We start from the raw sequence: 15076 nt of genomic DNA on the forward strand, positions 1-15076 counted from the left end.
TTTCAGATCCATCTCCCTTACAGCCCATCCCTGTTCCTTCATGTTAGCTCCCAAAACCAAGAAACACATTCAACTTGGGACTCCCCATGGCCACACCATGCAGAGAATTAAAAGCACTCCTTACCAGGCAACCCATAACCACCACACTCTTCTAAGATCCAGAGAGGCCAACGGAAAAACTGAGGAGTGGAACACTCAGCCAACAAGGACAAGGCCTGATATCAATGCATAGAATCACAATGATCCCAAACCCTGATGCCTACATGCCAGTGCAAACACAACTCCACAGTCATTAGCAGCCAAGACAATGTTTCTCCAGAATCCAGTAACCCCATTGCAGTATGCCCTAACAAAAAGCAATATAGATGCAGCAAAAACAAGGACTTCAAAATAGCTGTTATGAATATGCTCAATGACCTCAAAGAGGATATGAATAAGTCTACTAATCAGTCCGAGAGAACACAAACTAACAGTAGAATGAAATGATGAAGATGGTGCAAGGCATGAAGTAGCAATAGAACAGTGAAGAAAACCGAATCTCAGGTAAAACTGGAAATGAAAAATGTAGGAAGTCAGACAAAAGCCTCAGAAATAAAATGTCCAACAGAGTAGAAGACATGGAAGAGGAAATTTAGGGCATTCAACACAATATATAGAAGAAATGGATACCCCATTAAATAAAACGTTAACTCTAAAATATCCAAGAACAAAACATTCAGGAAATCTGGGGCATCCTGAAAAGACAAAATCAGTGACTACAGAGCAAGAAGAAGGCCAAAGACACAAAATGTTCTCAGCAAAATCACAGAAGAAAATGTCCCTAACCTTAAGGAGGAAGGGCCTATCAAGGTACAAGAAGCATATAGAACAGCAAATAGACTGAACCAGAAAAGAAATTCCCTATGACACATAATCAAAACATTGAATGAGACCAACTAACATATAATAGCAAACCTACTAGAATAACCCCTGATTTCTCTCAGTGGAGACTGACAGCCAGAAGGGCCTAAATGGATGGTTTACAAACTCTAAGAGACAAACACAAATGCCATTCCAGATTACTATAGGCAGCAAAACTTTCCAGTCAGAATAGATGGAGAAAGAAAAACATTGCCCAACAAAACCAAATTTATCTATAACATCCTCTGGAGAAGTCACTAAAGAGCAGTTCTCAACACATGGATCACAGGGGTCGCCTAAGACCCATTGGAAAACACAAATATATACATTATGATTTATAATAGCAGCACAATTATAGTTATGAAGTAGCAATGAAAATATTTCTATGGTTGGGGTCACCGCACATGAGGTGTATTGAGGACCTGTATTAAGGGTCATAGCATTAGGATGTTGATAGACACTGGGTTAGAAAGACGGAGTTTGTAAACAATGGAAGTCATAAATGAGTTTCATACTGTGAGATGCCCTAGCAAGAGCTGGAACACAGGAAGACTTGCAATGCAGGGTTTCTTACCAAGAAAAATTACCACTGAATAAATCTGGGCTCCAGTACTTCCCGTGTCTTCTGAATGAAGAGGAAAGCATACTCCATTGGTGCCATAGTAGTTTTTGAAAAATTCCTTATTGCCAAGTGGAGCAAAAGCCACTATGAACCCAATAATCCAAATGAAAATCAGAACCATGATTGTTCTGCATTTTCGAGGCCTTAAACACCGAAAAGGATACACAATGCAGATGTACTTTTCCAATGTCAGAAATGTTAAGAGTAAAACGGATACTTCTGTGGACAGAATGGCCAACGACCCCATGAACTGACAATGAACACTCTCCATCCACGGTTGTGCGTGCTTGTTGTACTCTCCCCGAAACTTGAGGTCAAAGGCACCAATCACAAATAAATACACTCCCATTAGGCAGTCAGCACCTACAAGGGTCCGAAGGTTATAGGTTCAGAGAAACAGATAGTATGTGTATCTTTATATAAAACATCTTAAAGGATCCTCTTCTCAATATTACCAAGAAATTTTATTCTCTTAAGAATTCATAGGTTGGTTGGATAGTTTGGCGGTAGAGTGCTTTCTTGGCATGAGTAAGGAAGAGCAGCCAGAGTTCTTACCCTCCGAGTCAACTCTCCAGCCTCATGAAATCCATTTTTTTAATTGAAAAAAAAAATCATACCATAGATTCTAATTATGCTTTCCCTGCCCCTAAGTCCTCCCAGATCCTAGCTCCCCACCCACCCAACTCCATCCCCTTTCTTTCTCTTTTTTAAATAGCAACCCCCCCAAGAAACACACACACACACACAAAACTAAAAAGCAACCCAAAATATACAAGCAAAAGAACAATAAGAAAAAAAAAAGCCAAAACAAAGCAATATGAGACCAAAGTCTTCAAAAGGACCGTTGACTTTGCTTGTGTTGGCCTCAAGTGTGGTTAATATACCCAGATGAGACTCCATGGAAAAAACTAATTTTTCTCCAGTGTGAGCATTGACCCTATTTTTTTTTTTAAAACAATGTAGTTATCCTCCAGCCTTGCATAGTGAAATTGAACTTGACTCAGATTTTTGTAGCTAACCATACAGAGTTGTAGACATTTTGTGAATTTTGTTTCTCACATAGCTTGCAAAAAAAAAAATTAGAACTCAGACTTTGCACATTGTCTGTGATAGTAAACATGGCCATTCCCACAGTGGTGGACAGTGTATGGAGGGCTGCTCTTCTTACTTGAGGGGCTGCAGATACATCCTCAGCATTGCGACCCAGGCTGTGAACATCCCAAAGTCTGATTCTTTGTTTTTCTTTGTAGTGGTCATCTAATGCAATACTTTACAATCGCGTTTTAAAAACTTAAAAAAAAATCAATCCCATTTGGAGACATTTCTCTATTTACATATTTTAAGCTTAAAATTATTCTAGTGAATAATTATTCTAGTAGCTCAGAGACCTGAAAAATGACCAGCTGTAAAGTCAGTGTTTATGAACTGGGCATGCAAACCAATATCTAGTGCATCTCTGGGCTTGAAGATATGATCATGAAAAGCAACTGTTTTTTTTTTTGTTCTTTAATTTTTTTTTCTTGAAAACAGACTCTTTTCTCATGCAATATATCCTGAGCACAGTTTCCCCTCCTTCTATTCCTCCCACTCCCTCTCCACTGCCCCTCCCCTCTGGGTCCACTCCCTTTCTGTCTCTCATTAGAAAAGAAGAGACTTCGGAGAGATAACAATCAAATATGACAAAATAAAACATAATAAGATAAACCAAAAATTATTATATTGAAGTTGAACATGGCAATCCAACAGGAGGAAGAGAGTCCCAAGAGCAAGCACAAGAGTCAGAGACCCACTCTTGTTCACAGTCCTTAAAGTACAGAAGCCCCATAAAACTACTAAGCTAATAGTTGTAACATATACACAGAGGACCTGGTGCAGGCCTGTGTAGGCCCTGTGCTTGCTGCTTCAGTTTCTGTGAGCACTTATGAGCTTCGCTTAGTCGATTCAGAAGGGGAAGGCAATGATCTCATCTGTAGTAAAATCATTCAGATTAAAAAAAGATTATTTATTCTATATTTGTGTGTGTGTGTGCACGCAGTACATGTGTACATTTGTGCACACATGCCTGTCTTAGTTTCTGTACCCCACATGTGTACACGTGCTATGGAGGCCAAAGGGTGTTGGAACCCCTGCAACTGTAGTTACAGGTGGTTGTGAGCTGCATGATTGTGGATGCTGGGAACCAAATCTGACTCCCCCACAAGAGCTGTGCTTGCTCTTCACCGCTGACCTCTTCACCCTGATGTTTGAAGAGAATATGCTTTAGGAGTCATACCCTACAATGAGAAAATAGTTGTGAATGAGGCCTTCTTTAAACTGTAAGCTGACTGAACTTTGAACTTTCTTAGATTAATATTAATATTAATGAGTGTGTATGTGTCCGTCCATATGTGTAGAGGCTGAATGAAAGCATTGGATCCCATGGAACTGAAACTACGGGTGATTGGTGATTGTGAAGTAACCACTCTTTTTTTTTTTTGGTTTTTCGAGACAGGGTTTCTCTGTGTAGAGCCCTGGCTGTCCTGGAACTCACTCTGTAGACCAGGCTGGCCTCAAACTCAGAAACCCACCTGCCTCTGCCTCCCAAGTGCTGGGATTAAAGGCACACGCCACCACTGTTCTGCAAAGTAACCACTCTTAACCGTGCAGCTATTTCTCCCTCCCCTATGCTTTCTTACTTTAAAAACTAATTTTTCTTATAACTAAAGTGATTTATGTTTTTATAGTAGAAAATGCAGAGATGCCATATAAGCAAAACAATGGGAGGGGTGGCCCTTGGTCCTGTGGAGGCTTGATGCCCCATCATAGTGGGATGCTAGAGCAGTGAGGCGGGAGTGGGTGAGTGGGTGGAGGAGCACCCTCATAGAGGCAAAGGGGAGGGGGAAGGGGGATGAGAGGGGAGATGGTGGAGGGGTAACTGGGGAGGGGGATATCATTTGAAATGTAAACGAATAAAATGATCAATAAAAAAGATACTTGGCCGGGCGGTGGTGGCGCATGCCTTTAATCCCAGCACTTGGGAGGCAGAGGCAGGTGGATTTCTGAGTTCAAGGCCAGCCTGGTCTACAGAGTGAGTTCCAGGACAGCCAGGGCTACACAGAGAAACCCTGTCTCGAAAAAAACCAAAAAACAACAACAAAAAAAGATACTTGATAGTAATGTAGGTAGAAAATTGAGAGGTAAATAAACTTCTCCTCTTTTCATAAAAAAAGAAAAGAGAAGAAAGGTTTTTAAATCTCATAAATTTTAACACTTATGGAACTTGTTTTCTCACTTAAAATTTTTTTAAGATTTATTTATTTTGAGTATGGTTGTGTTGTTTGTATATAAGACTGTGTATCACATGGATGCGTAGTGTGGACAGAGGTCAGAAGAGGGTGTTGGATCCCCTGGAATTAGAGTTATGAATAGTTGTAAACTACCATGTAGGTGCTTGGGATCTGAACCTGTGTCCTCTGTGAGAACACCTCTCCAGCTTCTGCAGCCTCTCCCTCTCTCAAACTGTGGGTCATGACTGTGACTTACTATGTGTTTGTACAACGGTGTTTGTATGTGGCTATGTGCACATGCTTGCAGGCACCTTTGGAGGCCAGAGATGTTGGAGTCTGTGGAGCTGAAGTTATAAGCTGTTGTCAGCCACCTCATGTGGGTGCTGGGGACCCAGCTTGGGTCCCCTGGAAGAGCAGTATGTGCTCCAGCCCCACAGAATTTATTTTCTAGTAGCAATGATTTTGTGCATTTCAAGCCTGGTCCCTTTTAATCAGGAAATACTCACAGCAGAGAGAAATGATGGACATGGCATGCAGCTTGTTCTCAGATCTGATGTATGGTCGCATACAAATAACAAAAATGTTTCCGAAGCAAGTGATGGCAGATACAACCCAGACAAAGACTCTCTGGATGATGCTTGCCAAGAGGTTCTCAAGCGACGAAATCCCATCCGTGTTGGGCTTACAGCTGCGCACGTGTGGGGCATATCCACAGTACTGAAATTTCTTAAAGTATCTGATTACAAAGGGAAGACAAAATTATTAGATATATTTAACTAAATGTCATCATTGACATATGTTTTCAACATTTTCTCAGTAGAAAATATGTTCATATAAGAGTCAGTGGAATAGAAAATATTTCCTTACTAATCTTTCATAATTCTGAAGTTCAAAATTTAACTCTTAATCACTTGACTTTATAGTAAAAGAATGTGTGGGTAAGAACTCCAAGCAGGCATGATGAATGCATGCTAGACATGTCTTAGCATATGCATACATGATTAGCTTGTGAACAAGAGAAGGGATTTATCCAAAGAAGCTTTCAATGGCTTTTTCCAGAATTCAGTCCATACAAACCAGTGGTTCTCAAACTGGGTCACTACTCCTTTAAGGGTTGAATAACCCTTTCATGGGGGCCATCTAAGACATTGGAAAATACAGATACTTACATTACAATTCATAACAGTAGCAAAACTACAGTTATGAAGTAGTTCCAAAAATAATTTTATGGTTGGGAGTCACCACAACATGACAACTGTATTAAAGGGTATAACTGGTATAAGAGTATGGTTATGAAGCTTGTAGAAGCATAGGTTTGCCACAGCTGATCTTACTGCTTAGCTCTTAGGGGAAAAAATTAAATTCTTTCTATTTGCTGCTCCCATGGCTTTTCTGTTACAAAAGTTATAACACAACATTACATTAAGTTATTATCTATAACTACTAACCACATCTATCACTCACACTAGATTTTGAAACACGATGAAGAATTACATCTTGATTGAATTTTTCTCATCTATAGAGATATCTGCTTGGATAAAGACATCCCCTGGATAAACAGGAATTGCTCTTGTGTCAGCAGCAACACAAACACCACATTCCTGGGCATGTTTTAGATACCAGGAATAAGTTCTCTAATGAACTCCATGAGATCAGTGCTAGCAACACCGTAATAGGAGATTAAATCTTCAATGGAGGAGAATTGTTTGATAGGAAATTTTCTAGTAATAGTAGAGACAGAGATTGGAATTCAGACCGGGTCAGTCTGCCTTACAGGCAAAGAGTGGTGGCAAAACATAGAAAGGATCTCTATAGCATAAACAGTTGCAGTAGTAAATGATACAAGGTGGAGGTCATTTTGTGTCTTGCACAAGGGTAGGGCAGTTGCTGCTATGTCCGTCTGGTTGTTTGCATTTATCTGTGGGCTGTGATGCGGTGGAGCAGAATATAAGGGTGGGTGTGCTGTTTCTTCTTGTTTTAACAGTCTGAGGCTGAACCATTTCCACCACAGAACCTCAGCAGGTACTTGTTTGCTGGTTAAGCATAGCATAGACTCATCTTTTAGCAATAGTGTCATTATTTCTTCTGAGGGAAGCCATTCTCCAGCCACAGGAATCATGGCGGATGTTGAGTGGAAGCCCTCCCTAGCTCAGGGTAGGCAAATATCCTAAAGAGGAACCCTGAGCCTTGTTGATGGCATGTAAATGGTTTATTTCAGCAGGGCTTAGCTAAGACCACTGTTCAACTCTTGTTCCCATGATTCCTTCCCACTTCTGGCTCTTCTTTTACTTATTTCTAGATTCAGTGAGCTGCACTGGTTTCTTGGAATAAACTCAGTTCTTCTTGGCCAGACTGTTTTGTTGTGAGCAAGCAAAGAAGCTTATGAAACCCTTGTCTCTGAGGAATCATGGGAAACAAACAATGCCCTATGTTAGACTTACAGCGCAAGGAAGATTACAGAGTGGTTGATAAGACACCTCTAAATTATTAAAAATTACCACAGTGTGAAGAACAGTCTAGTGCTTGCTATGATAGCAACTCAACTTAAAATATTTATAGAGGTATATGATCAATGCAAAACCAGACACAATATATAGAATTCACAAAGGTTATCATTTCACCCACATACTTTCTCCAATCATACTCTGATATTAGGGACAATTTTCTCTGAGGAAGAGTTCCCCTACCTTCATTAATTTGTAGCAATTATTCATATCTATTTAAAATACATGTTTGTACATTACATATCATATTTGTATATTGTACATTTATATGATATATAAATGCATATTTAACAATAAGAAATAAATAATTGTTATAAATTAATGTGTGTGTTGTGTGTGTGAGCTGTGTATATACCTGACTCGTGTCCCATGCATGGATGTGTATGTCAGAAAATGGCTTCAGGTGTTGGTCCTGACCTTCTACCTTGTTTTTCAGACAGAACTTCTCTTGTTTGTGGCTGCACTTCACATTCCAGGTTATGTGGCTCCCAACCTTCAGGTTAGACTATCCTGTCCCTGTTTCCCAGCTCACTGGAGGAGTGCTGAGGTCATACACACATGCCACTTGTTTTGCATTTTACTTGGGTTCCGGGGATCTGAACTCAGGCACTTTGACCTGCTGACCCACCTCCCCAGCCTGTTTGTAATTCTTTTATATCACTTATGCACATTCTTATTCCCTCAAAGTGTACACATCATTAGCTTGTCGGGTAAACACCAGCATCTGTGATTGGTTTCAGAGATGCGTGTGTTCTGCAAGACTGAGTAACCCCTCTTACATTCGTGTTTCTTGATATTTGAAAATTTTCCCATAAAATTTTATCGGAGTGTGGAGGACTACAATCTGTCCAGCTGAAGTCAAACTTTTAGAATTAGTTATTGAATACTGATGTCTGAGACTATCTAGGCTGCTGAAAAATACCATAGCCTGGGGATTTAAACAATAAACATTTGTTCATTAGTTCCCCATGCTGGGAAGTCCAAGGTCAAGGCGCCAGCATATTAGATACCTGGTGAAGTGCTGCTTCCTGGTGCACTTTTACTATGTGTCCTCACATAGTGGATGATGCCAGAGAGGTCCTCCCTCCTTCTCTTTCTCCCTCCCTCCTTATTTCCCCCTTCTTTTCTTCTTTTCTCTCCTAAGGTTTGATACTTTGAACTTTCTTATTTTCCCTCTGTTGTGTGTAATTCATGGTAAGAGGCTCACATGGCTATAGGCTCACATGGCTATAGGCTCACATGGCTATAGACTCACATGGCTATAGGTTCACATGGCTATAGGCTCACATGGTTATAGGCTCACATGGCTATAGACTCACATGGCTATAGGCTCACGTGTCTATAGGCTCACATGGCTATAGGCTCACATGTCTATAGGCTCACATGTCTATAGGATCACATGGTTATAGGCTCACATGGGTGCTGGTGAACTCAGGTCCTCATGTTTTTATAGCATTTTTCCCAACTGAAGTATCTCCCCACCCAGGATTCCTCCCTCTCCCCTGTCTCCTCCTTCTTGTGGGAATCCATCAAACCCAGGGCTTTGATGTACTAGCTCCAGCTTTTCTTAAATTCATTTTTTGTTTTGAGACAGGATTATCACTATGAAGCCATGACTAGCTTTGAATTCTCCATATAGACCAGGCTCACTCCCAACTTAGAGATGCACCATCTCTGTTTCCCAGTTGCTGGGTTTAAAGGTGGTGTGCCACAACCCTGGTTTTCAATTTTCTTTAATAGTGGTATTGATGCTGTTCATGAAGGATGCTGCCCTCAGGAGCTAATCAGTTTTTCCAGGCTTCACCTTTTAATAATACTGTCACTTTGGGGTTAGGATTGTAACATACAATTTGGAAGAGGGACACAAATACTAACCATACAGAGACAAAGTAGTATTTATATTTAAATAGTAGTATTATTTATATTTAGTATAAATATATTATGTGGACATAAAAATTAAAATCAAGGTGAACAAGAAGAAGACATCTACTTACATGTGAGAGAGATTTATGAGAGGTCTAAACATCCTTTGTTGGATATTTGAAATTTCTATTCCTTCAAGGCTGCTAAAAATACCAAGTAATAGTCAAAAGAACATATGTTATCCACAGTATAATAAAATGATTATTTTTTGTGAAAGACAATGTAGTAACATTCCTTTAGTTAACATTATTCTAAGTGAAATGCTCAGATTCAGCCTATCTAGACACTTCCTTGGTTTATAGACAAGTATATCCTTTAAAAAATCTTCACAGTTCATGATACAATGCCTAATGCATGCTAACTAGTCAATAAATGTTTGTAGAGTAAGTGCATACACTACATTCTGGGCATCTTTAATTTTTTTCAATACCTTTTAAGTCATTTCTTAGTTAATGATTGATGTTGGAGGGCCAGCAAGCCAGTAAGTAGCATTCCTCCATGGTTTCTGCTTCAAGCCTTGAGTTCCTACTTTGGCTTTTCTCAATGATGGATTGTAACCTATAGGCCAAAAAAACCCTTTTCCCCCCCAGATTGATTTAGGGCAGTGTTTTATTACAGCAATGTTTTATTATAGCAAACTAGGGGAGATACCTATAGTACATTTTAACTATCCAGAATTAATGGAGCAATGAATATGCCCCATACATTCAGAGAATGTAAGTGCACAATTCAGTATTTTAATCTTGGTGCCACAGAGAGATGTAGAGGTTCATTATCATTTAATATTTAGTTTACTAACACACAATATAGGAGCAATACTATATGTCAATAGTTCATCAAGGACTCATACATTTTTGTGGAGCTGGAAATAAAACATAATTAAAAGATACAAGATCATATATGCTATTAGTATTGAAGTAAAACTGTATATGCATATACTTACAGAGACTTGAGTTTGGCAAGATAGTCAAATTGATGTACTTCAATTTTCTGGATTGGGTTATAAGAAATATTTCTGAGTTAAAAAAAAGACAGCCATAAGTCATTCCTAAAAATTGTTTGGGGAAAGAGAACATACCTATTAACTTTGAATGAATTTGAGACATTTACCAAAAAATTATAGTACAACTCAAAGTATATTAAAATTTAAATGTAAGTCCTGAGACCATAGAGGAAGACCTCCATGACACTGGCCTGGCAGTGACTTCTTTTGAGTGTGATTTCCAAAACACAAACAGTAAAAGCAACAAGAGCCAAAGGAGACCACATCAAACCCAAAAGCTTCTTCACAGCATGAAAGGAGACTACAGAACAGAAACATGGCTTGCAAGGCACTCTCTTCATTTTTCTCCCTCTCCCTCTACTTCTTTGTTTTGTTCTGTACACACTGTAGTAAACATGCTGTCCACCACTAAGCCACATTCCTACCCCTGCAGAGCATCTATTGAGGATGGATTAATATCTAAAAAAATATAGGGAACTCAATGGAATAGAAAAAAGACAAATAATCTGATAAAGAAATAGGCAAAGAACATGAGTAGATATTTCCTAAACGAAGACATACAAATGGCCAACAGATATATAAAGTAACCTCAGAATCAGTATTCATCAGAAAAATGCTAATTTATTTATTAGAGACAGAGTATAGCTAAGGATGACATTGTACTTCACTAGATTGGGCCTTGACTTTTGAACTTCTTAACCTCAAGAACAGGGAGCCACATAAAATTCTATTGGTTATAAATTAGGCAGGCTATTGTATTTTGTTATAGTACAGAAAATGAAGTAGATCGATAGTAATAAAGGGAAAGATATTCTTGTTCACGGAATTATAAGACAGTCTATATTAAAGCTTATGAATTTATAGAAGACATCAAAGGAGCCCAAATAGCATTAGAACAATAGAAAAAAGAACAGCATTAGGGTTCCCACAGTAATCTACAGCTGTGTAGACCAAAGGGATCAACTACACAGCTCAGAAACAACCCCACTTAGACATAATCAGTTAACTTTTGACATAGGTGTCAAAGCTATTCAACAAGGAAAGGACAATTTTTTTTTTTAAACAAACAGTGTTGGGAAAATCGGATAACCTTGTGCAAAAGAGTAGAATTAGACCCTTACTGGACCATGTACCCAAGCTTACTAAAAAATGATGTACCAAAGTTATTAAAATAGAAGAAAATACAGGAAGAAAATTTCATTGAGTAGATTTGACAGTGTCTTAGATGTGAAACTGAAAGTATAGATGAGAAAGTAAAAGATACAAAAGTGACAGTATATTAAAATTAAGGAACAGTGTGATAGAGGGAAATGTCACTCTTAACAGAGGGGAACCCACACATGAGTGTGTAGGACATAGGAGTGTCTGTAGGAAACACAGGATATATAAAGAATTAAAACTCAACAACTGCAAAAGGAGCTCACATAAAAATGAATGAAGCACTTGAGTAGATTTTCCCTTAGAAGACAGGCAAGTGACTAAACACATAGGAAAAATACTCAACACCTTTGTTTTCAGAGCTGTGAAAATCAGACCTTAAGGATTCTCAGCTAAGATGGCTGTGAGCCAGAGAAACGAAAACAACAGGTGTTGGAAGATGGTGGAAACTGGAGCCCTGTGCACAGAGAGATAGATACAATGGTACAACTCTGATGGGAAATACAATGAAACAGAACAAAACTAGAACTATGGTGTGACCCAGTCACCTAATTTCTGGACATGTGCAGGTGGTCTCTGGCTCAGGATTTTTTCACTTTACAACAGTGTAAAAGCAATATACTTGTAATGGAAGCCGTGCTTTAAGGGTAAGCTGTATGGTTTAGTGATAGAGTGCTTGCTTAATATGCATTGTTCATCCCTGAATACAGTATTACTGTCTTGATACAGTACTATTGAGACATATTGAGTATAGAGGGACAAATAAGAAGGGGAGTTCCTCTAAGATCTTTTCTTGAGCTTGCAGTATGCATTATGATATAGTGTGTGCTGCATCTCCCAAGCAGCCCAGAAACTCAAGAGTACAAAGGAGATGCTCTACAGTGCACTGGTTGCTAAGTTACAGTGGTTGAGAGAGTATTAATATTAAATGAGCTTTAAAGATAATAGTTCTGATTTATGATGCCTTCATTAGGTATACTTATGGTTGCTGTGAGTTAAGAAGGGGCACAGAACCCAAATAACTGAATGTAGACATCCAGACATGAACGGGCATATGTGTTCATAACAGCATTATTCAAACAAGCCAAAATGTGGAATTAATCCAAGTGTCCATGTGCTGGAGGATGACAGCACACAATGTATGAGGTTTTATTATTCAGCATCAAAAGCAAAGACAATTATGACACATACTATGATATTGATGTACCTTGTTGGTATGGTAAGAGAAACAAGCCAGTCACAAAATAGCAACTATGGACATAGAGCAAGAAGGATGGTGGTTGCCAGGGCTGGGGTGGATGTGGAGTTCGTGCTTGATGGTTACAGGGTTTCAGATTTATACTACATTAAAAAAAATAATCTACAGAGGTAGATGTCAGTGAGAGTTGAACAGGAATGTGGAAGATCTTGATGTAATCCAGTGATAGAGAAACAGATGGATAATCCAAATGCTATGTATATTTTACCACAATTGAAAAATAAGACAAAGAAATGAAGAGGTAATGTCTTACAGTTGTGACAGCTCCTTCAGATCCTTAAATATGTTCGGCGGAAGATTTTCAATCTTATTACTTCCTAAATCCCTAGGGAAACAATTGTAAACATGTTGTATTGTTTTTGGAAGACTTCGTTCATTGGTAGAAGAGTCATTTGAAAACCATGTACAACTTTCCAACAGTGCCATTGGGGAGTTGGCTTAAATACCAAGAGACGAACTATCTCCCTGGTGCAGGGATTGAACTCGCAGTCTTGATCTTGCTCACTGTGTGCCCTACTCCTGAGCTCTGCCTCCACATCCATGAAGTCAAGAGGCTTTAAACGAGGGAGTGAAATGAAAAATTGTTTTATCATGAGCCAGGGATGATAGTACATCTCCCATATGCAAACATTTGGGAAGTAGAAGCAGGAGGGTCAGAAGTTCACGGACTTCCTCAGCACTACAGTGTATCCAAAGCCAGAATGGGTCTAAAAAGCTTCTCTCTCAGGCTGGAAAGATGGCTTAGTGGTTAAGAGCACTGACTGTTCTGCCAAAGGTCCTGAGTTCAAATCCCAGCAACCACATGGTGGCTCACAACCATCTGTAATAAGATATGACACTGTCTTCTGGTGTTCTCTGAACACAGCTACAGTGTACTTACATATAACAATAAATGAATCTGCAAAAAAAAAAAAAAGGCTTCTCTCTTGATTTTTTTAAAGTTCTATTCCATATTTCATCCTTTCTCTTCCCCCTTTCTCCTTTTCTGATAGAGTAAAAACACAATTTAAAGCCCCAAATTTTCTTTTGTCCGGGTTTCTTACAGTTATTTCAAAGCATGCAATTTGAGGTTCAAGTTCCTTTCCGAGAGACACATAGGCTCACACCCTCCTGGGCAGACATATGTGTGCGGGGGAAGGGGTGCCTAACATGATGTCACCTGGAGCTATAAAGGGTTTTCAGCAGCATTGTCTGTAAAGTGTTGACATGAGGAAGGCTCTAGCTCCTTTTAAACAAGAAAAGGTCTCAGTGAGCTTAAATTAGGAGATTGTGAGTTATAACAGGAAAAGTGACTTCTCTCACCCACCTCCAGGGGTCAGGCAGGAGGAAAAAACCTGTGGGAAAGTTAAAGATAGGTATTCTGCCTCTTTGGAGCAATAAAACAGAGCAGTGTAGGTTGTATTTTATTTATTAATTTTACCCTGGTTTTATTCTTTGCCCAAAGCTACATTTTCTTTATCTAGCCTATCTCAATTATTTGTTTCATATTTTATTTTATATATAGTTTTGTAAGCTATCTGAATTGTTTTGTGATCCATGGGTTCATATACTGTTTGGAAAAAGAAAATTAATAATTTTAAATATATAAACATTATATGTGTAACTAATATGAAGTAAAACTGGAAAAGAACATTCTTAATGCATATTTAGTTAGACTTACAATTCATCTAGTTTCTGGAGGTGTGTAAATGCATGTTCATTTAAGTGACTGATTCTGTTTTTCCTCATTACCCTGAAAATAAAAAAAAAAACAACACATGTTAACATGTGGACATAATTATAATACGATTACTAAATGTAACTCCTGAAAGGTATCATAAAAAATCATGAATATAGAGTGCATTCTCATATCAGGATATTTTGAATAGTATGATTGATTATCTGGTTTATTTATTTAGAAAACACAGTCTCAACTATGCATCCATGGTTGGCCTCAAACTCATGATCTTTCTGAATCAGCCTCTTGAGTGTTGCAACTACAGGTGTGTGACACTGCGCCCAGCTTCAATCTGAGTTTATTCTTAAATTTCTCAAATCTTTTAATAGGGACAATATGAAAATGTAATTCAAATATGTGATTAGAAACGGAGAAAGACCTCTTCAGGACAAAAACTGAGTGTCTTGCAGCTATGAGTACAGGCGTTATTTCAGACTTGCCTCCTCCGTCTGCAAGGTGTGTCTGTCTAACAAAAGGCTCCACGCACCACAGACCTCTTATTTACTAGTGCATGGAGTTAGTATGGTGTCGCCTAAGAGAGACTGGCCTGAGGGGACCAACTCAACGTTTCATTAGTTTTTCCAAATATGGGTGTTTGGAAAATAATATGAATCAGACTATAGCCCTTGCTCTTGCCTGCTTGTGTGTGTGAGAGAAAGATGAGGGTTGAGCCCAGGACCTCATACACGTTGGGCGCTTGCTTTACTGCTGATCCACACCCCATC

General features: G+C 38.9%; 1 protein-coding gene across 1 annotated transcript in view; it reads right to left on the reverse strand.

Moving 5' to 3' along the window:
* Rxfp1 (relaxin family peptide receptor 1) overlaps positions 1–15076 on the reverse strand; it is a 116663-nt gene that overhangs the window by 4637 nt on the left and 96950 nt on the right. Inside the window, exons 11-16 of the mRNA XM_031376032.1 lie at positions 14295–14366; positions 12888–12959; positions 10159–10230; positions 9287–9358; positions 5295–5524; positions 1475–1885 (exon numbers count right to left, since the gene is read on the reverse strand). Coding sequence (XP_031231892.1) covers positions 1475–1885; positions 5295–5524; positions 9287–9358; positions 10159–10230; positions 12888–12959; positions 14295–14366 — 929 coding nt within the window. The remainder of the gene's footprint in view (positions 1–1474; positions 1886–5294; positions 5525–9286; positions 9359–10158; positions 10231–12887; positions 12960–14294; positions 14367–15076) is intronic.

Source organism: Mastomys coucha, unplaced genomic scaffold, assembly GCF_008632895.1.
Source record: "Mastomys coucha isolate ucsf_1 unplaced genomic scaffold, UCSF_Mcou_1 pScaffold16, whole genome shotgun sequence".
Lineage (NCBI taxonomy): Eukaryota > Metazoa > Chordata > Mammalia > Rodentia > Muridae > Mastomys > Mastomys coucha.